Here is a 24,951-nt window from a genome sequence, read left to right as displayed (position 1 = left end):
CAGTACCATTTCGTACATTGTCACAGTGACAATAGCATGAGGTCCGTATTGACTTTCATATTAATTGTCACCGTGACAAGCCCTTGTAAGGTACCAAATGGTACTGAAAGTAAATTCTTTGACTTTACCCGTAAAATGTTGAAGGTAGATTGTGTATTGTATCAAAGATAGATATAACCTCACCGACAGCCGCTCCCCAGGAGCAGTGCCCGCCTGAGGGAGAAGTGACTAGTTTCATGCCTGCCCTAGAAATACAACTTCTTCGGGAACAAATAAGTAGTTTGTCTGAGCAGCTGACAGACGCTCTTACTGCTTTGGGGAAATACCACTCTGCCTTCAATACTTCCATGAGTAGGATGGAAGTGATCAGTGATAGGCTTAAAGTACTCGAGCAGTCTATGGAGTCCCGTCACCCTGCCGTTACCAACACTTCCCCACCTGGCACTAGTAATCGCGTTGCAGAATCAAGTAAGAAGTCTAAGGGTAACAGTCTGGACGACGTCTGTGCTAGGGATAGAGGCAACGATGTGGAACCAGTCTCAATGGCAAGTATTAAAACCAGCAGTCCTTTGGTCGAACATCCAAAAATAACCCCTGTAGCCGCCACCAATATCTCCTCAAATCCCCCGCAAAGTGAACAACACGACAGCGTATCAGAAACGGTAATCAATGAGGACCTTATGAGTGGGGTTTGGGAGCAGCCCAAATCGAAAAAACAGAAAAAACAGATACGCTTAACATCCGTGCGTGGTACTGCGGGGCCAGCAGTTACTACTCTAAAAGCAGTCGAAGTGCGTAAACATATTCACTTGTGGAATATGGTCTCGAGCGCTGAAGAAATTAAAGAGTACTTGCAGAAACTGTGCGAAGGGGCTGAATGCAGTGTGGAGGAGCTTAAATCTAGGGGCAACTATAAGTCTTTTAAATTGGGTGTTACTGCAATCCACTACGATAAGTGTATGTCGGCGGACGTCTGGCCCGAGAATGCAAGGGTCAAAGTGTGGTTATTTCGAAAACAGAGAACAGAATCCTAGAACCCACCGCGTCCCTGTCAACATCCCTTCTCTCAACATCACTTATCAGAACGTCAGAGGCCTTAACACCAAGCTGAGAAGTTTCAGGCATAATGTCCTTGCTCACGAATGTGATATAATCGCTGTCACTGAAACATGGCTATCTGATTCAGTCGAGGACTCAGAGTTGGTAGGACGCGACTGGAGCGTTATTCGACGAGATCGCGCCGACGGACGAAGAGGGGGCGGTGTCTTGGTTGCAGCGAGATCTGGGATTGCACTGCGGCATTTACCTGACCTTGAAACAATGAGCGGAGAAGATTTGTGGGTCTCGTTTGTGGTGGAAAACACATTATTTTATCTGTGCGTGGTGTATATCCCACCTAATGCCGCCGAAAGCGAGTACATGAGATTCTTCCACAAGATTGAATCAATCATTGAGTCGATAGCCGGTGTCGTAATTATAGTTGGGGACCTAAATTTGAACCCTAAGCACACCTCTATTAGTACTTTAAGTTACTACTGTTATTTTACTACAGTTTGTGATTTGAAAGAGATGAATGAAGTTGCGAATATGTATGGCGGAGTGTTAGATGTAGTGCTGGTGCGTGGGCGTGAAGGTGGGGTCACTGTAACGGAAATTAAAGAGTGTGGACTGGTTCCGTATCCCGATGCGTACCATCCTCCGCTTGAGATCTCTGTTCCTTGTGTTGATGCCAAGAGTGCTACTGCTAAGCTGCAACCAAGCAATGTTGACTCGAGACTCGATTGGAACTACCCCAAAGGAAACTATACACTCCTTTACCAACTGATTTCTGAAGTGTCTTGGGAAGAAGTTCTTGAAAGTCGCGAAGTCAGCACTGCTTTGGAGCACTTTTATAAGATAATATACAACATATTCGACATTTGTATACCTAGGAAATGCAGATCTGAGAAAGCGCGTACACGTTATCCAATATGGTTTACAGCCGATTTAATAAAGGATATTAGGCGTAAAGCTCATCTTCACCGTGAATGGAAGCGAACAGGTGACAGTGCGGTATATGAAGATTTTTCTAGGCTAAGGGCAGCTGTAAAATCGAAAACCACAGTAGCCTATGATACTTATGTCCGTCGTATCCAAAGCAAGATAACTTCCGAACCTAGGGCATTTTGGCAACATGTGAGCAGTCTAAAATCTAAAGGAGGATTTGAATCGCAGGTCAATTATAAGGGAAAGATGCACGAAGGGGTTGAAGCAGCCCAGGCCTTCTCAGACTTTTTTTCAAGTGTTTTTCTTCCGTCTGAACCTCTCCTTGACCATGAAAACATTATCCGTAATGACTCAACATGTAACTCAAACTACATAAACGTAAATGAGATATCCCTTGCGGATCTAATAATTGGTATAGCTCATTTAAAACCTCAGAGCTCCCCTGGCCCTGATGGCATACCTGCATTTATTATCAAGGGGTGTAAGGAATGGCTAACTGGGCCACTACTTCATATTTTCAACTTGGTTCTTGGTTCTGGAGAGTACCCGAGTCAATGGAAGATTACACGAGTGCGTCCCATCCCAAAATCGAGTGAAACGTCAGAGGTCGAGAATTACCGCCCTATAGCCATTCTATCTTCAGTTGCAAAAGTGTTTGAGTCAATCATAAATAGACTTGTCGCTTCTCAAGTAAAACCTTACCTATGCGATTCTCAGCACGGCTTCAGGCCCAAGCGATCTGTTGAAACGAACCTATTAACTCTGGTTGACTCAGTCTCTGAACATTTAGATAAGGGAATACAAGTTGACGTGCTGTACTTCGACTTTAAGAAGGCCTTCGATCGCGTGGATAACGACATACTGTTGAGCAAGCTATGTAGCGTTGGCTTCTCGCCGAAGCTGCTCCGGTTGTTTGCCAGTTATCTGCGGGATCGACAGCAGTACGTGCAGCATGGATGCTTCGTATCGAAAGCCTACCACACACGTTCCGGAGTCAGTCAGGGTTCGATTTTAGGTCCGTTTCTATTTGGCTTAATGATAACTGACTTAGCTGCAGTCCCTAAGTATGCCAGATGTTTATTATATGCTGACGACCTAAAGCTCATTTATGGAGTGCAGCAATTGTCCGACTGTGTGTCTTTGCAGGAGGATATTGACCGCCTTCATCAGTGGAGCATTGACAACAAGCTCCTTTTTAACAAATCAAAGTGCTCCGTGATGACTTTCAGCCGTGCCAATAGTCCCTTATTCGCCCAATACCTGCTAGGTCCTGATCCCATAACTCGTGTCGAGTCTATACGTGACTTGGGTGTCATCCTCGACACGCAGCTCAACTTTCATGAGCACATGAAAGCGTTAGCCAATAATTGCTACCAGAGGTTAGGGTTTGTAGTTCGGAATGCGCGAGATTTTGATGACGTCAGGGCTATTAAATTAGTGTACACTGCGTTAGTACGGAGTAAACTTGAAGCTGCCTCGGTCGTTTGGAGCCCGCATGAAGACAAGTACGTCCTGCTTCTGGAAAAAATCCAAAAAGCCTTTCTGCGGTTCTTATATAAGAAGATTCACGGGTATTACCCATATTTGTACCCATCAAAGTTCCTGCTTGGCGTTTTGGGGTTTAATTCCTTAGAGGTAAGGCGTAACTACGGGCTCTTGACTACTGCATGTAATGTCTTACGGGGGAACTCGGACTGCCTTGAACTGGTTGCACAGCTCGTACGCCTGTTCGTACCATCTATAGCTAAGGCCCAAATTAATTTACGACCGCGAAGTCCTCACCTATTAGCTGTGCCTAAAACGCGCACTATGTCTCATGGCAAATCACCACTTGTCCGCGCTCTACAGTATATCAACGCGCTCCTCGCATCAGCACCGGAATGTGATTTATTTGCAAGTAGTTGGATGGATCTGTGTAAAGAATGTATGAAGTACTGTGAGGCGATGGATAAGCGTGAATCATCTGTTTTGTACTAGTTTTTTTTCTTACATTTGTTCTGTTGTCCTTTCTAGACTGTATCATGTACCTAGTTGTATAAATACTTTCTATTATAAATTTCTCAGTGTATTAGTTCGCTGTAATGCTGTGTAAATTTTTTGAATTAATAAAATAAAAAATAAAAAAAAATAACTCCGTAATAGATGGATACAGTCTAAGGAAAAAACGTGCCTCGAAAATCACGAAAATTTGATTCTCGATCAGATGGCGCCACTAGTTTTGGCCTACTCTCGTATAGAGGGCGTTGACGGTTTCGTTAGTTATTTATAATTTTAACACATATCAGTGAAAGAACATGGGTCAAAATCATATAAAAATAATTAATGCAAATAAAAAAATCATTTATCCATATTTAAATACATTTTAACGTATTTTTATAAATCTTCATTTTTAGTTTCAAAGTATGTCGATAGATGGCAGTGAATTTACAGTGGTTACAAAATTTACTATGACAGTACCGCTCTATCTTATTATATCCTCTTTGATTGTATCTAACGTTACTGTAGAGTACTTTTAAAATTTATGTCAACGTTACATATCGGTTATTTTAATTCTATATTTTTATTTTGAGGGCAATTTTTTTATTCGTGAATTCGTTTTGTATTTAATTTGACGAATTTTGTAACTAAGTAAATTATTTAATAATGAATTGAATAATCAATCTTTAAGTAGTATGGCTCCATCGGTACTGTCGATGATTTCGCCAACGTCAAAGTGGGATCCACGTGGGATCGAATTAATATTTCTAGATTTTCTTCAGCCAGTGTACGGTAAATAAAATTATGGGCCTCTAGGGCTCTAGCCAGACACGGTTAGAGGTAGAAATACCAAATGCTCTTAGAGCACGACGTTGTTCGGTAGTTCGTTGTTGTTGTCTCGTAAAACCGATAGGTGGATTTTACGAGAAGCACGTGGACTACCGGCCGTTGACTCCAAAATGGTGGTTAAACACGCTTTGAGATTAATTCTCCATTCACTGCACACTACCAAATTAGATTACTGTATAATAAAGCTATCGATATTACACTTTAAACAATATTAATGAACAAAAAATAAAGGAATTAATCACGAGGCTACTATCAAGATGGCGTTCGAACCGGAAGTTCATGAATTGAATAAGTGAGGCCATTTTCATGGCACTTTATTCTTTCTATGTTTATGTTTTACTTATATGTTAATTGTCTCGTTTGTGTTTTTTCTATATATTTTTATTTATTTTTCTATAACTAAGTGTACCTACATATGCTGAAAGTAAGGTACGAGTATGTAACTTACAGATGCAACTTTGAAGTCATTTTCCTTATTGGAGTAGATCATTATTAGACGGATATTGAATATATATTATTTGTTTCATGTATACCAAACTAATGATCATTAGCTGTATATGGCTGTATCTATTTCTAATTAAGGATGACTCACTCTATAACGATCCAGGTCCGGGCCGAGGTATCCAACACTTTGTTATCTTTAGAACGCCTCGTATAGGTAAGCATTCCACCGTTACGTATTCGACTTTTCAACTCAAATTTGTTAAGCCTGTTAAGGGGGCCACTGGTTATCAGTCCGCCGGACGACAGCCTGTCAGTTAAGAACAAAAAAATTACAGTTCCGAACAACTGACAGGCCGATGTCGTCCGGCGGACTGGTAATCAGTGGGTCCTTTACTCTTTTAGGTTATCTTTTTATCGTGAATTATTAGTATCATCTTAAAGCTTGTTACTGTTACTGTAATCATAATTACGCCAATACTTTGATCTACATTTAGGCATTGCTTAAATAATGGATTTTGTTAAAAAGACTAGATGAAAAACTTACCGTTTTTATGGAATGTTCCTGATGCTTTCTATAGAAAATGAAGTGTCTGACGCCTCGTCAAATTCAGCAGTGGTGTTTTATTTTCAATTGCTGTGATCTGTGTTAGGTTAAGATGTGATTATTGTATTTATAGGTAGTTAATTAATTTTAAATTAGTTTGTGCTTGAAGTACTGATCTTTATATGTATGAAGGTAAATTAAGTAAGATATATTAGGTAATTTTATTTTCTCAGCCAAGATGTTCGATCAGATAACATATCATGAAAGTCATATGTTTAAGTACCTAGTAATTCATTAATAACTTAAAACACTTACTTGATAGGATCAACTACCGAACGATTGATAAGACAAAAGTGGAGGACACGCGCGAAATCGCCTTTTCATACAAACACATAAGTCCTCATTTCCCTCGCTGGATATTAACATTATTGAAAATATTTTAACACAATTCTTTCTATATCAACCACAGCTATGCCCCTAAGTTTGACTTTTTTCGAATTTTTCAATATTTTAAAAGTTAGAAGCATTTAAAAAATTGTATGAAATCTGTTTTTCGCTCCTAATTTTTACAACAATCAAAAAATCTAAAATAAATTACGTCCCCTACGTTACATAGATATGGTTAATATATATCAAATTATGTAAAAAAAATATCCCTAATTACAATATCCAGAGGGAAAATTGGGTTTGTAAGGAGAAACGGCCGTCCTCTTTCCTCTTAAGAAGTCATTGCTAATTTTTTTGTAGCGAAGTTATCACTGTAACCCATAGACATAGTATATACAAGTAAGTAGTTATAGACGCGCCACCGACCGACCGGGGGTAACAGAAAGAATATTCATATAAAATTTGGGCAGCATAGGATTTTTTCTCTTTCACTCTTATAAATTTCGGTATTTCGCCATCGCCTCCTACCTATGATGCCACCCGGTCGGTGATAACGACAAAGCATGGCACTATTTTCTCTCTCCTCTTATAGAAATCGCAATAAGACTATCTTTCTCTATAATATTGTCTTCGGTTACCGCGATAGTTACTCATGAAATAAAACTATGAAAACGGATTATATCGCTTATATTGAATTTATAATACATCCCGACGTTTCGAACCCTTTACAGCGTTCGTGGTCAACGGGTGACTGAGGAAAAATTACAAAGTGCAAAAATACCCACATACTAAAATAATAAACGTCGGGATGTATTATAAATTCAATATACGCGATATAATCCGTTTTCATAGTTTTATTTCATGACTATCTTTCTCTATCAAAAAGTGTCAGGCCTCAAAAGAAGGTTTAATGTGCCAACCATTGGGGAGGTGCCGATAGGATAGTTTTTACCCTATATGTGTTTACATTTGAATTTACTTTTTGTGCAAATTAGTTTAAAATTAACCTAATGTTAATAAATAATACATAAATAAAATACCTAAATATACGAATAAATCTAAATACCTGTCGTAATTTTTTAACCCTTTTAATCCTATTCAAAATGTTTCAAGTCTCCGAAGTGAAAAAAAGTTAGTTTGTCGTGTCACCTCGTTTAGGCTCGTTTCGAGCATGGAGACTATATAAAGGAACAAAATCTCTATGTATGAAAAGTGTCCATCAAAATACAGTAATTAGGCGGCGCCACCATACACCGAAATAATACCAAAACAAACCTACGTAATTTTGTCGGGTTATTTGTTGCCTTCTATGGTACATGTCATACTCAGAGCCTACCTAGCGCCACCTATTTACAGCTGAAAGCTGGTCACTTTTGCAATAGTTCTGCCATAAGAGATTGTCGTCCTTTCTATACCGTCCATAGTTTTGAGAGCAATCCCCTGACCCCTGACTGCCGCAGCCAGCATCGGAATCCTTGGCGTCGATATTTCGAGTGAAGTCCAGTTCCGCGGCCATTTCGAGGGTAAGGCCATATTAGCCTCAAAAAAGCGGCCAAGTGCGAGTCGGACTCGCGCACCGAGGATTCCGTACTTTTAGGGCTCCGTACCACAAAAGGAAAAAACGGAACCCTTATAGGATCACTCGTGCGTCTGTCTGTCTGTCTGTCTGTCTGTCCGTCTGTCACAGCCTATTTTCACCGAAACTACTGGACCAATTAAGTTGAAATTTGGTACACGCATGTAAGTTTGTGACCCAAAGACGGACATGTAACGTAAACAAATAAATTTTAAACATGGGGGCCACTTTTGGGAGGTAAATGAGAAAATTAAAAAAATAAAGTTTTTCAAACTATATCGTGTTACATGTAAAATGAAAGAGCTCATTGTGAGAATCTCAAATACCTATAGTTCTTTAATTATTTTAAGATAAACAGTTTATGGGTGTACTTTGCACTTCTCACTACTGCTTGCTGTATCCTGCGCGGGGAGTCGGACTGTATCGAACTGGCGGAGCAATTGGTACGTCTGTACGTTCCCTCGCGGACCAGAATCGATTTCAGACCTCGTGACCGTTGTCTCCTGGCAGTCCCGGCTTTGCGTACTGTATCGCGTAGGAATTCCCCTCTGGTTCGTTCCTTGCTCCTTTTGAATGCGCTCCTTGCATCAGCCTCTCAGTGTGATTTGTTTGCAGGCAGACAGGTGGTTGTGCGTGATGAATGTTTGAGGTTCTGTGAGAAGATGGATGCACGTCCTTCAACTGTTTAAAATGTGTTAATTATTTATTTTTAAATGTTATTATTTTAATTTGTGATTATTTGTATATTGTTTCTTTTTCTTTTTGTATTTTCTGTGTAAGTTAGCAGTGGTTTGGTAATTTACTGTCATGCTGTTTAACTTGTTTGATAAAAAATAAAAATAAATAAATAAATAAATAGGTTATTCAAGAAAATAGGCAAAAAATTAACGTCCCGCCCCTTTATCTCCGAAACTACTGGGTCTAAAATAGTGAAAAAAATAAATCAAATTAGTTCTTTATGAAAACCTATTAGAAATGTGCAATCAAGCGTGAGGGGCTACTACTTAATTTATGATCCGACCCCAACGGGTTTTTTAGACATTTTACTCACGTTTCACATAAAAATATACATTGTTAAAAATTGTATAATGTACGGAACCCTTGGAACGCGAGTCCGACTAGCACTTGGCCGGTTATTTACACAATTTTCAATCGTGGCTGAATGCCGAGGTCTGTGCCTTCGATGCCTAACCTGTCAGGAAATGACAATATGGCGGACGAATGTTTAAAATTGAAATGGTAAGAATATTTTAAGCTCGAGTCTTTAATTCCCTTTACAAAATCTCGCTTACCATCCTCGTAGCACAATGGACTATACAATGTGGAAAAAATTATGAGCCCTGGAGGGAAGTTGCATCCAATTTTACGTAGCGTTTTAGATATACTTAGCCGTTATAACGTGGCAGCTAAGATCCAATTTCAAAGTAATATTTACGGAGTTATATCTATCTTTGGTGAAGGAGTTGGGCCTGTCCAGTGACGACGCATATCAGCGAACAAAGTGGCGCCTCAAGATTAGGAAAGCCGACCCCGCGTAACGGGATAAGGCGAGGACAAAGAAGAAGATATCTATCTTTGGTAATATATATGTAAGATAAGATTTTTTAAGTGACTCGGAAGCAGGCAAATGATATGGTCAGTTCTTGTCCATCGTTTGAGGTGCGCGCGCGTCTGTTACAAGGTAATAAATTATGTTATTATCTGTCTGAATGCTTTGAATGTATACATCGGACTATAGCCCCTGAATGGCATTATGGCAAAAGATATACACACAATTTTCAAAACATAATGTTTAGGATAAAATTGCGTTTACTCGTAGAATTTAAATTAAATCGAAGAACTCAGAGCTGTTTATGTTTATTGATAAGGTGTACTTTGTCACAGTGACAATAGTATGAGGTCTCTAGCGACTTTCATATTGATTGTCACTGTGACAAAGGTCCGATGATAATGCCGCCAGTATTTTTGGCACATTTGGTCCGGGGGATAATCAGAGTGGGGGGTAATATTGTATTTGTTGTAATTTAGTTTTACTTTTTTGCATTAATTATTTTTCTTATAATTATAATAAAACCTATTGTTAGGTCCGAAATGGGTCGGAAATTAAATTATTTGGCTGTACCTAAAGCAGTAATTTGCTCTTACTAGATTGCTTCAACTGTGCCATTTTTAAACTAAACGTTATCATCAGTTTATCACAACCGTATATACCTATACAGGGTGGGCACAGGGATTCCGACAGACTTTAACCGTGGATTCCTGGCAGTGTTACGAAAGAAAAATGATATATCAACATGGGTCCAAAATTGCCTAATTAATTTACTTAATTTCTGGAACAAAATAAATCAATTAACGATAGTACTAACTTGTGAACGTATCTTTAGTTTGAAAGAGTGAAAAAGACAACATGCGACACCAATATGACACTTTATAGTCTAGTTTATAGCAGGTGACAGGTAAGTTTACTATTTTTAACACTTCTGCTTTGCATGTGTGATTGTTTGTGTCTTGGTATGTATGATTACGTCACATAAGGGCGTGTTAGCCTTGAGTTTTTTTAACTTCGAAATTACTTAAATAATTGAATATCTCGTAAATTAGGCTTTCTATGGCATTGTTATATTACTTTTTTTTTATCCAAATAGGCACTAGAATTCATGGTTAAAGTGTGTCGGAATCCCTGTGCCCACCCTGTATACATAATATTTAGAGCAAGACCTCCCTCCTAATATTAAGATCCTTTTTACCCTTTTGAATGAAAAGGCTAAAAGGTGAAGAGTTTGTGAAGTTAGGGCCTGTAGAGTTAGAAGCTCTTGGCTCTACATAAGATCTAACTTTTTGACAGTGCGAGCCTTATGTTTTCGTCTTGGCAACATTTTACATGAAATGTTTTTGGTGGAATTTCACTTCTTTTTGTAAGTTGCTTATGACAATCTTCCATCCCCTAATTTAAAGGGTTGGGGATAATTTACTAGTAAAAATCCTGGAATTTCGTATCTGGGGGCATTTTTTATACAATCTGCTTTTTACTGATTACGCCCCTTTTCACCCCCTTTTCACCCTTACAGGGTGATTTTGGGGTTGAAAACTATTTTATATCATTCCCCAATTTCCCTATAATACAAAACTATCTAGTATCTACTTTACTACTATCTATAATTTTAACTAAATCGGTACAGCGGTTATTGATTTGCCACACAAATTTCAATTTTTTGAATTTTTTTATTGTTTGTGTACTAAGACTACCTTACATACCAAATTTCAGCTTTCTAGGACTTCAGGAATTACCCTAAAGGTTTTGATGAGTGAGTGAGTGAGTAAGTGACGAAATCGGGGTTTTTTAGATATGAATAAAATCTAAAGTATAAGAGCTATCCTATTAAAAAAAAATATGCTTAATAAGTCCACTATTGGTATCTTACCCCGAGAATTTTGTTTATGTGGTGTAATCCAAACCCAAGTTATGAGGGTTCAAAAAAACAACGAAGCGCTTCGAGAAAAGGTAGGTAGTGCCCTTGCAATTCGCTTTGCTCGTCTTGGCAAGGGCACTACCGTGCCCCCAGATATTAATTTTGAATCCCTTTGCTTTGATTTGGTTTGAAATTTTACATTATACGTATCTTCATTTTGTTGGTGTGGTGAAAAATTTTAGGAAAAAAAAAAAAAAAAATAGGAATATTTCGCTTGCTCTGGTATCAATATAAGCACGAGCGGTTAAACAATAACTTTGCCCCCTTGTAAAACAAATAGATATTATTTTAATCGATAGGAGAAGGTTATCAATTCGACTGTATGTTTTTTCAGTATAAATAGAATCCATTTTTGATGATAAGGATAACTAGATTGTGCTGCACACTTTACAACAAACTTATCACTAGGTTCAAAGTTATCACCTTACCAGCAATTTGCTATATCACTCACATATTAATAGTAAGAAGATCGCAAAAGGAAAATTAAGAAACAATAAGCTTAATTAACATTCGTATAATCTTGTTAGATATTTAGTTATGCACTAAATACACACTAGGAGAATTTAAATGATCACTAGCGGTAGATTTTTTACAATCTGATCTAGATTTTAAATTCACCTATAGAGTAACTTATACTAGAGCGGTACTGTCATAGTAAATTTTGTAACCCCAGTAAATTCACTGCCATCTGTCGACACACTTTAAAACTAAAAATAAATATTTATAAAAATACGATAAAATGTATTTATATATGGATAAATGACTTTTTTTGACCCATGTTATTTCACTGATATGCGTTTAAAATTATAAATAACAAACGAAACCGTCAACGCCCTCTATACGAGTGTAGGCCAAAACTAGTGGCGCCCTCTGATCGAGAATCAAATTTTCGTGATTTTCGAGGTACGTTTTTTCCTTAGACTGTATCCATCTATTACGGAGTTATATCTATCTTTGATTCACCCAAAATAATTTATTGCAAAGCGCGCACTGAAATTATTATCAAATCGTGGTCAGATTCTAATTCATCGATAGCACCAGGCATCTTTTTCTCTATTTCTTTTTTTTTTGTAAGAAAGTCCCAATATAAAAATCTTGTTACAACTAAACCAAAAACTCAACATAATTTTTTCGTTCAGATGGCTCGCGTTCTCTTCCTAGTTCCCTTATACGCCCTAGCGGCGGTGGGCATCTACTACATGTTCCTGAAGAAACCTCCACCCGTTCCTGAGATAGACCTAAACACTTGGTGGGGACCAAACGAGCTGAAGGGCAAGCAGGACACGAGTATCAGGCCGTTCAAGGTCACGTTTACTGAATCGGTAAGACTATAAGCTTCTGGTAAAGGAAACTTAATTGTAGTTTAAATAGGTTTCAGACCATTTGGTTTTGATAATAACCATAAAGCGAGCTCTACCAAATCGAATTAGTAATATGAAGATTCGGAAGAGAACCAAAATGGTTGACATAGATGAGAATGGCTAAAGAAGTGGCAGTGGGCAAAGCATATCGATCGTAAAGCCAATTCTTACGTAGGTAGAAAGGTTTTTGAGCGACCGGCGACCGTGGACCTGAGGCCGCGAGGCCGCAGCAAGAGACGACCTCCACAATATGGGTCGATGATCTAGTCAAGTATTGCAGGAAGAAGGAACAGGGAAAATATTGATAAGGCGTGTTGAGCGCTGTGCTCAACACGTCGCTGTGGAGTCTTCCGGCTCATACGATGTACATATTATACTTAAAATATTTTCAGATGATCAAAGATCTGAAAGAGCGCCTCAAGAACCATCGCAAGTGGACGCCTCCGCTGGAGAACATCGGCTTCGAATACGGCTTCAACAGCAAGCAGCTGGACAGCTGGGTCTCATACTGGGCAGAAAAGTACAACTTCCAGGAGAGGGAAAAGTTCTTCAACAAGTTCCCTCACTACAAGACCAATATCCAGGGGCTGGATATACATTTCATCAGGATTAAGCCTGAGGTAACCAGTTACAATATTTTTACGTCATATACATAAGAGCTGGGTTCTTATATATCATGTGCAAAAATGTTTTCTGTCCTTTGTCTTTTCCTTGACAATTCATCAGGACAGGACAACCCGTTTACAGATTCCTTTTCTTGATTCATATATGCTCTTCTTAGCTTCCCGTCCTCTGTGCTTCAACTTTCTGTTTTATGATGTTCTTTATGTATTTGTCCTGATATCTATATGATATGTGTATATGATATCTGAACGTGTAGACTGTGTATATATCTCACCCGCTGTTGTAGTATACTTACACCTAAACCGCAATGACACCTGAAAACTTGTGAGGAGAAGTATGAAATAGAGGAAATTGTATGAAGGGACATTTGATCAAATTTGACATCTTTATTAATTAACACCTATTTAGACATTTTTATTGTTAAATTAATTTTATTTGCATTAATATTTATTTTATTGAATTTGGGTTTAATTACAATTAATTTGTTTGATTTAATTTCACTTCGTTTCAATTATTTAATTTATTTATTCTTAATTATTATTAAGATCACTGACATTCGTTTTATAGTCTAGTATACTAACCATATTGGCACTAACAATAATGATCTCGGTCTCTGAACAAAATTAAATTGAAATTAAAATAGCATTTCCTAATAATTTCAAGCTCATATCAGTTTTTTGTACTCAGGCCTCATCAGTCTTAAAGTTAACCTTGACCTTAACGATTGTCTTTTTACCTGCTGCTTTAAATCTACTATTTTGTTTATAACAGGTCCCAGCAGGAGTAGAAGTCATCCCGGTCCTGTTTATGCACGGCTGGCCAGGGTCAGTGAGGGAGTTCTACGAGGCACTGCCTCTCCTGACGGCCGTCAGCAAGGACCGAGACTTCGCCATCGAGGCTATCGTGCCCAGTCTGCCAGGTTACGGGTTCTCTAGTGTAAGTGTGGAGTTTTAAGCCTTTATCTCAGGTTGACATTGTACGCTCTGTTTCTTCATGTAGAAAATTGTATTTAAAAAATTTATAGCCCTATTATAAATTACTTTATAGTACATAAAACACCTTTCACCTCAACCTCTTCAAATCCTCATATTTCTTTGAAATCTTAGATCCTCTTTTAATTGTGTATGGCTATAGACCACCAGGTATTTTCGCTTGAATGTAAGTAATATAATATGTGGCTTAAAATGCTTTCCAGTGGGATATGCACTGTAAGGATCGATAACTTCCTACCTTTGTAGTGGTCGATGCCCACATATAGTTAGTGCAGAGAACTTAGGGTGTACAGTTAGCTGTAGAGATAAGTGACCCTCCCTGCATTGAAGTTTATTGTATGCAAAGGTGCTAAGCGAATAGTATTCCCTCCCTAAAGCCGCGGTGTCCAGATATGTAGGGTATGTTATTGATGTTGTTATTATCATCAGTGTGCAGTCCGTCCAGGACTTTCGGCCACTGAAGTGTCAGTGGTGTTCAGGAACCTGATGCACCGGCTCGGCTTCAAGAAGTTCTACGCCCAGGGAGGAGACTGGGGCAGCTTGATCGGCACCAGTATGGTTACATTGTTCCCTGATGTAAGTTATCAATGATCTTGATGCTTCTTTTGTTGCCAATTGTCTGTGTCGTGAATTTAAATGTTCTACCGATAGAATTCTTCTACCAGTATCTATGTCAAAGCTTTCAAATCTTCACTCATTTTCTATGAAAAATCTCGGGATACATAAATCAAACCAAGAGCAGCCGCTTTAGAATTGTCTCTCTGCTGGAATTCAGAAACATATTTCACTGTGGAATGAACTCTGCTGAACTCTTTCAAGAGGGATTGTGGGTATGACATTCTTCAAAATTATATGTACAGGTTATTAACAGGGTCCTCCTGGGCGGCGTCTCTATAACTTCAAGCATTCAGGCTAGTAGACTGCCGGTTTCCAACAGCCCTTGCTTGTTAACATTGACCAGACTTAATACAAAACTCTTTACTTTGGCAGGAGGTGCTTGGCTGGCATACGAACTACGCCATAATACAATCCCCTTACGCCATCGTGCAGATGCTCCTGTGCTCCGTCTTCCCCTCCCTGGTGGTGGAACCTCACCTGGCCGAACGTTTGTATCCGCTCGGGAAGACTTTCTCGTTTTTAATTGAGGAGTCAGGATACATGCATATTCAGTCCACTAAACCGGATACTGTCGGTTAGTATATAACGGGCATAAAATTACTAAATTTTAAAGCTAACTAAATTTAATTTACCCCCACAGTCATCGATTGACTCGAAGGTAATAGACAATTATTTTATCCTGAATAAATATTAAAATTCCAATTTATTCCTAGTTAATGAATAAAGACTGAGGGTTTTACTCTAAACTACACATTTAATGAGCATCAAATGATACTTAGTTTGATTTAGGTGGAGTATGTCACATTCTTAGGAGGTCACTTTCGAGTTAGGTCACTTTCTGAATACGTCACATTTTGAGTTTGTCACTTTCTGAGATCTTCACATTCTGAGTACGCCACATTCTGAGGATGTCACTTACTGAGTTTGTCAATTTCTGAGGACGCAACTTTTTAGAGCATAGTAAGATTTAAGCGTATATATATCTCCACAAACAATGGATACCAGCAATCATATTAGCTGTACTGCATACGGCCGCTTTTATGTATGAAATACAGGCTGGTTTTTTTTCAGTGACCATTGAAGGGAAATACGAATCTATATATTGTACGATAACGGGAAACTGTCTTAAGGTACCGTTCGGATCCAGACTGCACCAGCAGTATTGCAGCGCGACATTAGGGCCGACCATTTGTTTGTACAGGTATAAGCTTAAATCTTACTATGCTAAACTAGTGACATCCTCAGAAAGTGACGAACTCAGAAAGTGACGTCCTCAGAATGTGGGGTTCTCCGAAAGTGACGTACTTACTCAGAATGTGCCCACCTCAGAAAGTGACAAACTCGAATGCGACCACAAAGTGAAGTCCTCAGAATGTGACCTAACTCGAAAGTGACCTCCTAGAAATCCGTGTCTTAATCCTAGGAATCCTAGGAATTTGTGTACAATAAGATTAAAGGATGACTCACACTAGAACGGTCCGTGTCCGAGCCTATTCATGCGAGATTTCATTTTCTATAGAAAGCATCAAAGCATTATGTGACCACAAAGGCTCAGAAGGCTGTCTATTGAAACAGAAGTGTCGAACGCCTCGACTGGGATCCGGACCGTTCTAACGTGAGTCTTCCTTAATTAGGGGTTTTCCACAAGCATCGATGCGCCCAAAAATGGATATTAAGCACATAAAAAAAATTTGCTTGCAGGTGTAGCCCTTTCCGACTCCCCCTCCGGCCTCATGGCCTACATGCTCGAGAAATTCTCCACCTGGACCAACCCCAACTGGAAATCTCGCGCCGACGGCGGTCTCGAGGAGCGCTTCACCCGAGACCGGCTTATTGACAACCTGATGGTGTACTGGTCTACAAACTCCATTACTACGTCTATGAGGCTGTATGCTGAGAGCAATGGGAACAAAATGAGACAGACCCTTGACAAGTATGTATCAATTTCCTGACAGTGTTGTCTTCAGCCTCCGCCAACCAACCCCAGCTTTAAGTCTCGTACTGACGGCGTTGTCGCACATGTCACCGTGATGAAATAGGGGCCTGATGGTGTACACGAACTCCATCACTACATCAGTGAGGCTGTATGCTGAGAGTATGGTGAATGAGATCGGATGGACACTACATAAGTACAAGTATGTAGTTCTTTGATAGATTGTGACATGATAATTCGTCTTTGACACATTACTCTGATCAACCTCTAAATCTAATATTAGTGTGTTATATTTGAGTGCACTCCACTTGGGCTGATTTTCAGGTTTCCTAGTTAAGATTTAAAATCCTTAAATCATCGGATCTTTATCGTAGCCATCGTGAATTCATTGTTAATTAAACCAGAAGCTTAACATCGCTAAAATCATCATCAATATTGTTATAATCAATGCTCAAACAACAACAACTGTAAGGAGGACAATCAAATACACCATTACCTACAGTTTTACAGCTTCTTATACTCATCTGTTCTACAATCCTAAAACACTTGTCACTATACCGATTTCTTACAACCCACATTCTTTCTAGAATCCCGACATTCGTGCCCACGTGGATCCTCCAAGCCAGACACGAACTCCGGTACCAACCACCTTCCATCCTAAAGGAGAAGTTCCCCAACACCATCGGTGTGACGGTTCTCAACGACGGCGGACATTTCATCGCTTTCGAGATGCCGGAAACTCTGGCCGCAGATGTATTGAAGGCGATCAGTGCCTTTAGGAAATTGGACAGGAGCAAGTTGAAGACTGAGTTGTAAATAAAGTTTTATACTTTTGTATTCGTATGTTTTTTTCACTAAATATAATGAATCTGGTCATATTTTTGAAAAAAATCGATTTCTGGCGATTTCTACTTTTTGGCAACCGGGTTTTTTAACCTAATTTGACTCCGCTCCGCTGCCGGTTACTCGATCGAAATCTTGACCGGATGTGAGATATTCAAGATGGCGGCCATTATTACCGACCCTAATGAGTAACTCCTTGTATGGAGAATGGAGACCCATATTTTTAAATACATTTTTTTATGATAATTATTACCAAAAATAACAATAATAATAACACGTATTTTCTGAAAGTTTAGAGTACCTATCTGCCATGGTTCCAAATATACAGCCCTTTAAAAATTAAACAAAAATCGTCGTCTGCGCGTCTCAAAGCCAAAACGTTAGTACAAGCGCCTAAATGCGGAGGCCGTAGGACGATTTCCACGTAGGTCCAAAGGCCCAAAGCTTCCGAGAGAAGCGCTCTTCTACGCGTACAAGTGCCTAGAAATGTGGGCTGAAGACCCATAACCCATGACCCATTAAAGGTTGAACATTCCCGTGAACTTATCATTACACTCTTACTAGTGGGTCGGGCATAATTTCCAACTTCCTGAAACGTAATCAAGTATCTTGATTATTAAGGCCGAAGGCAGAGCTCCGTTTAGGGCTGATAGGTGAGCGCAATTAAGCGAGGCCGAAGGCCGAACTGCGGGAAGTTAGACCTTCAGGTTTCGCATTAAGACACTTGTACTAATATTCTGTGTTTGACCACAAAAGGCACGCCTCTCTTGGACGCATTAGGCCTTCAGAGTTTGGCCTTCGGCTTGTACAATCTACTTGTGGAAGTTGCACGGCACGAAGCATGCCTTCAGTGTACCTACATTGTTCTGTGTTACATCACTTACCTCCTTGGTTTTCCAACCAAAAGTAATAACACGCACGAGGCGGAAGGCTTCTGCCTTCTGTCTCGTTTGATGCTTTAATGTGTTTAAACACTAACCTGTCGCAGCTCGGCTTCCGCGCGTATGGGCGCGCCTCTCTCTCCCAAACGCTACGGGCCTTCTGCCCTACGCAGAATGCGACCATGGTTCTTCGCAATTAAGATATTTGTGGAAATTATAGGAAGCACGTACCTGTCGGAAGCTCCAGTCCTTCGGCCCTACGTGGAGCTTGGACTTCGACCTTCTTATTTAGAAACTTGTACTATTTACTCTGTGTTTGAGCACAAATCTCTCGAAGCTCGACCTTCGGTCTCATCAAGTGTAATTGAGCCTCTCCCAGTCTCTTCGGGTCATTTCATTTATTTCCCCTCTGCTGACTCGAAAGCCAATCCATGGATTTGTGTTTGAGCTCATAGTGCTCAGTCTGCCTAGCTTCGGGTTTTCTGATGTTAGTCAGTTTTTTTTTATTATAATCTGATCGGCGATTGGCCCTAGTCACACCTGATGGAAAGTGAAGACAGGGCCTAAGATGGAGCTCACCGGTTCAGTAACAGCCTATTCACTCCTGTTTTAAAGAGACCGAGGTCATATTGATCAGGGAATACAGATGGCGGGAGCGCATTCCATTCCTTAGCCGTCCGTACCAAAAAGGAGGAGGCAAAACGTTTCGTCCGAACGAAATGGAATGTGGACCACGAACGGGTGCATTCGTTCCCCGCGCCTGGATGTCCGATGATGGAAAAGGGAAGGTGGGATCAGGTCGTGCAGTTCCTGTGCGCACTCCCCGAAATGTATCCGATAGAACACCGATAGGCAAGCGACTTGACGGCGATGCTCAAGGCTCTGTATCCTTGACTTGACAGATGGGTCATCGCCAAAGAGTCTATGAGCCCGGCGCTCTATTGAGTCCAGGGCCGCCAGCTGATATTTGGCAGAACCGTCTCATAGGTGGGAGCAGTATTCCATGCACGAGCGTACCCGTGCTTGGTATAGGGAGAGAAGCTGATTCGGCGTGAAATACCGCTTACTTACTTTTTTGAATGGCATTTAAAGTTTGAAAAACGTTTTATTTCATTTTTAAGATTATATGCTTTTTCAAAAATTAATGTTCCACAAAGAATTTTACTTTAAATCCATTCTATTGACTAAAAGTAAAAGAAAATTCTTTTACTGTTCTAAACTTTTGTTTTCTTTTTTGTTTGCATCTTTAAGGCACTTCGAGGCACGTGACCTTTTTCACGCGGCCCGAACATTTTTCAGACGAAAATAATCAAACCCGTACAAAGTAAAAGTTTTTCTGGTGTCAATTTAAACTTTGTTTCTGCTATTCGACGAAGAAAGCAGCCATTGTAGAGAATCTTTTAAAAAAAATTTAAGAGCTTTGATTGTTTACTCAAACTGATAAAATGATTTTTCTACCATATTGGTGGCGAACAAAACAAAAAGGGGATTAGTGCGACAAATTTAAATTTATTTCTAATAATATAATTATAAATCACTAGTATTCATTGTATTTAAACTGACAAATACAACAGTTTGAACAAAATCTTATTTTTTTAGAACAAACACTCAAAAACCACGAAAAAATCTTTAGACGCTATTTTCTCAAAATGGTGCTTATGTGGGTTAACACATTATTGCTTATCAGCATCTAAATCTGATCGTTGCCTCCTATTTTTATATATTTCGGTATTTTTTACTTTAAAAAAATAATTCATTCATTCACAATAGCTTCCACCTTACCTACTTAATCTGTCATTTACGCCCCTTTTTATACAAATCTCGATAAAGTGTGCAATAACAGTTTTCTCACCCCGCTGAGCCGCATTTGGAGGGCAATAACAATCACTTTACCCTCGAGTGGACTAATACTGATACTGCACTGGTAGGGGCGGATAGATGCATAAAATGTTTAGATTCGCACTGCGCACTAGCTTCGAGGGTTTTTAAACTAAAAAATATTTTTCGGCAAAAAATTCATTTTTGAAATTTTAATACAAGCTTTTATCTTGGCTGTACTTTTCTTTCAATAGGCAATTAATACTCATCGAGACAATTTTAACAAACTCAAAACAGAATAAAGTTGCGTTGTTTTATCACAGTTCGGCCAATAGGCCACCTGTGTCCACCATCAGATCAGCTCGATGTAGTTTCAGCTCAATCGAATAATGGAAAGTGAGTCTAATTTAGCTTGCAAGATTTGACCCGAAAATTCAGCATGCAGCAATGTACAGTCAGCTGCAGAGAAAAGGCACCCCCCCCTGCATACAAAGTTCTGTAAATTAGTATGGACTTGGGGTACCTTTTCTCTGCAGCTGACTGTACATACATTGCAAGTTAAATAAATAAAAAACTTGTTAAAAAAGTGTGTGAATTGGGGCAAGCGGGATTACCTTACATTATACGCAGAAAGTCTTCGTAATTCGTATGAAGTAAGGATATTTTATTAATGTTTATTTGTTACAAAAATGTGTTCAATTCAAACCCCCTTAGCGCTCTATTTTCGTAGATTCTTTGCTTAAGATCAAAATATAAATATGCCTAGTATTTTGTGCGGTGTCGTATTAATTCGGGGTCTAAGATTATGAGTATTATGGCACTCCTTTAGGATTGGAGTTCTAAGTTCTTGGCTTAGCAAGAAAAAGGTCTTAATATTTTCTAAAAAGATAATATTTAATACCAAAGCAATGTACATATACTAATTTTGAAAGCGCAAATAGTAACAAAAGCGCCTCTAACTGGAAGTTCTTGTACAGTCGGGACACCAACTCATCCCTCTTATTTTATTAACACGCTTTTATTAGTTCTTGTACAGTCGGGACACCAACTCATCCCTCTTATTTTATTAACACGCTTTTATTTGGTCGACCGGTATGTAACTAACTATGTAATGGAATCTAAGGTAACTAATTTAACCATCTTCCCGGTTTCCGATGAAGCTGAAAATTTGCATAGGCATGTATAAGTCGGGTGACATTGGTGACAATGCAATATTATGGTACCATCGATCTGATCTGATGATGAAGACAGGAGGTGGTCATAGGAACTCTGTGATAAAACAACGCAACCTAATTGTATTTGGGGTTTTTAGAATTGTCTCGATGAGTATTAGTTGCCTGTGGAAAAAAGTACAGTCAGCGATAAAAGTTTGTACCAAAAATTAAATTTTTGCCAAAAACTTATTGCAAGCACATATCCTATCTACCATACATTATATCTGCGCTCAGCAGATTTGCCATATCGTTGATCTGTTGCGTGATGGCACGTGGCAAGGCGTTAGATCAACGATAACCCACGGTAGACGGTGGACGGGTGCAATTTGTATGGATTGATTAAATGTCAATATGGTATGTTGGTATGGTATAATTTGTATGGGTTGACGACCGGTCTGGCCTAGTTGGTAGTGACCCTGCTTGTGAAGCCAATGGTCCCGGGTTCGAATCCCGGTAAGGGCATTTATTTGTGAGATGAGCACAGATACTTGTTCCTGAGTCATGGGTGTTTTCTATGTATTTATATATTATATATATCGTTGTCTGAGTACCCATAACACAAGCCTTCTTGGGCTTACCGTGGGAATGTCCTATAATATTTGTTTTATTTATTTTTATTTATAATTAGGCGACATTTTGCAAGCTATTTGTACAAGTGAAGTACTCTGCGAGTATATCATGTCAGAACAAAATCATTTTTTTCAATTTTGAATGCCGCTCCCGACAAACTTAAGAATAATCAAAAACCGGCCAAGTGCGAGTTGGACTCGCGCACGAAGGGTTCCGTACCATTACGGAAAAAAACAGCAAAAAAATCACGTCTGTTGTATGGGAGCCCCATTTAAATATTTATGTTATTCTGTTTTTAGTATTTGTTGTTATAGCGGCAACAGAAATACATCATCTGTGAAAATTTCAAGTGTCTAACTATCACGGTTCATGAGATACAGCCTGGTGACAGACGGACAGACGGACGGACAGACGGACAGCGGAGTCTTAGTAATAGGGTCCCGTTTTTACCCTTTGGGTACGGAACCCTAAAAACGGCAGGTACCTAAATCCGAATAAACCTAAACTAGCTAAAGTATAAAATTTTATTATAAGCAGTGAATTATTTTTATTTCTGCCGTGTTTTTATGTTTTTTCTTGTTTTTGAGTTGGATTGGCCAATTTTTCTACTATTTTGTACTATGACAGATCGATTGGACGAAATAAGTACCTATCTGGAATATAAAAACAGAGATCAGAGATTGTATTTTTTATTATTATTAATTAAATGACATTTCATTCATAATATTTGTATGTTCCAGCTTCAAACAACAGATTGTTTCAAAATGTCCGAAACTTCAGTAAATCCCGCTGCAAGACGCACCGCACACCCCTTATCAGCAAAACGCACGCTCCCACCCCCTCCTAATTCTATAACATACTGCTGTTGCTAGGGGAAAACCGACCTTAATTGTTAGGGGAACCATACTTGCTGTAGTTGCTATTAATTTGTGATGGTTAATAGAACATCAGTCATGTGAAAATGAGAGTAAAATAAAGGTAATCACAGATATCTAGACTATATATATATAGTTATAGTTTTGCCTCTATATAATCTTATAGGATTACTTTAGGGTGCACTTACACTGGGGAGAGGTGAGCATTTTAAAAATGGATTATCTGTGTACATCTCTAATTACCTACGTATATCGAAGATAGATAGGATTCGTCATAAGTAAACTCTGTATCGACGTGGCAGCGACATATTGAGAATCGATATAAGCGATCATAAGAAATTAAGAATTTTACACACACACATCTTGCGCACTCCGCTGCTAGCCAAGTCATTACAGAGTAAATAAACAGACTTCAAATGTCCTAATGCTAGAATATGTTTCTACCCTCTGGCCGGAAAGGATCAACTTTCGGCCCGCTGCACTAAGGATGACTCACGTTAGACCGGGCCGTGTCCGGGCCGGTGCTTCCGGCGCTTACTTTTCTATGACATGACAGGTGATCACGTGATGCTTTCCATAGAAAACGAAGCGCCGGAAGCTCCGGCCCGGTCTAACGTGAGTCATCCTCTAAACGAGGTCCCATTTCCAGCTCCGTCGAAAAGTCAAATAGTACACGCACCTTGGTCAATAAATAGGAAAGTCTCAGATCTCGTATCACATGTATAGGTAATTGTCGGCCGAGGCGAGAAGGCGGAGGGGCCGGACATTTTTAGTAATTCTATGCAATAAGCTGCATTTTTGATAAGTACACAAATAAATCATTTTTCATGAAATAAAACTATGAAAACGGATTATATCGCGTATATTGAATTAATAATACATCCCGATCCCATATTGGAATACCCTCCTACAATTTAGGAGGGAATTAAATCTTCTCGGGTCCGTGGTGTAGGGTTGGAGCCGGCATAGTTTTTTATCGCGTATATATATATATCTTTACTTGAAAAATAATTATAGTGTATAACTAGCCTTATGAACCGATTTTGCATGTACAACCAGCCTTAAAGTTTGTAGTCTATGATTGTTCATTATTTTAGTATGTGGGTATTTTTGCATTTTGTAATTTTTCCTCAGTCACCCGTTGACCACGAACGCTGTAAAGAGTTCGAAACGTCGGGATGTATTATTAATTCAATATACGCGATATAATCCGTTTTCATAGTTTTATTTCATGAGTAACTATCGCGGTAACCGAAGACAATATTAAATCATTTTTCATTTTAATTTTAATTTTCATTGTGCCTAGTACATGTCATCTTAAAACATAAGTCATTGTCAATTTTTGGGCATTAGCATGTCGCACATTATAATATATGGCCTCTAATAGTTATAGGGTATTTGACTGTATATAAAATAAATTTAAACGGCTATTAAAGAAATAAAATTAAATATTTTTACATAAACAAAAATATTTAAAAGTAAAACTCCATTATACCTTGACATTTAACAAAGTGATTTACCTACTTACAACCGTTTGGTTCGTATGAATAAGTGACATAATTAAAAAAAGCTATATAGTTATATATAGTTTTTTTTTTCACAATCCATATCTCCCGCGAGAACAATATAGGCCTTTACCCTCCAATACACCTGCATGAAATAAGATCTTTTTTGAGCAATTGTGATGAAATATAAATACGTTTTTTTTTATAAATAAATATTATAGGACATTCTTACACAGATTGACTAAGTCCCACGGTAAGCCCAAGGAGGCTTGTGTTATGGGTACTCAGACAACGATATATATAATATATAAATACTTAAATACATAGAAAACACCCATGACTCAGGAGCAAATATCTGTGCTCATCACACAAATAAATGCCCTTACCGGGATTCGAACCCAGGACCATCGGCTTCACAGGCAGGGTCACCCACTAGGCCAGACCGGTCGTCGAACATTATATTATGAAATAAAAAACATACGAA

General features: G+C 38.9%; 1 protein-coding gene across 1 annotated transcript; it reads left to right on the top strand.

Annotated features, from left to right (window-relative positions):
* Nucleotides 1-9,404: 9,404 nt before the first annotated feature.
* On the top strand, nt 9,405-17,598 carry LOC134754876 (juvenile hormone epoxide hydrolase-like). The gene is made up of 8 exons (XM_063691337.1): nt 9,405-9,444; nt 12,373-12,555; nt 12,987-13,214; nt 13,990-14,154; nt 14,640-14,786; nt 15,201-15,402; nt 16,530-16,761; nt 17,349-17,598. Exons 2-8 carry the CDS (start codon nt 12,373-12,375, stop codon nt 17,575-17,577), a joined length of 1,386 nt encoding a protein of 461 aa, XP_063547407.1. The 5' UTR covers nt 9,405-9,444; the 3' UTR covers nt 17,578-17,598.
* The last annotated feature ends 7,353 nt before the right edge of the window (nt 17,599-24,951 follow it).

The sequence above is a fragment of the Cydia strobilella genome, chromosome 2 (genome assembly GCF_947568885.1).
Source record: "Cydia strobilella chromosome 2, ilCydStro3.1, whole genome shotgun sequence".
In the NCBI taxonomy this organism is placed as follows: Eukaryota; Metazoa; Arthropoda; class Insecta; order Lepidoptera; family Tortricidae; genus Cydia; species Cydia strobilella.
Note: the sequence above shows the minus strand (reverse complement) of the source record. Positions and strands in the feature narration are given on the sequence as shown.

Coding starts and splice junctions, on each gene's coding strand:
- LOC134754876 (XM_063691337.1), top strand. CDS start 12,373: ATGGCTCGCGTTCTCTTCCTAGTTCCCTTATACGCCCTAGCGGCGGTG. Junction 12,556..12,986: donor AGGTCACGTTTACTGAATCG/GTAAGACTATAA, acceptor AAATATTTTCAG/ATGATCAAAGATCTGAAAGA. Junction 16,762..17,348: donor ATGAGACAGACCCTTGACAA/GTATGTATCAAT, acceptor CATTCTTTCTAG/AATCCCGACATTCGTGCCCA.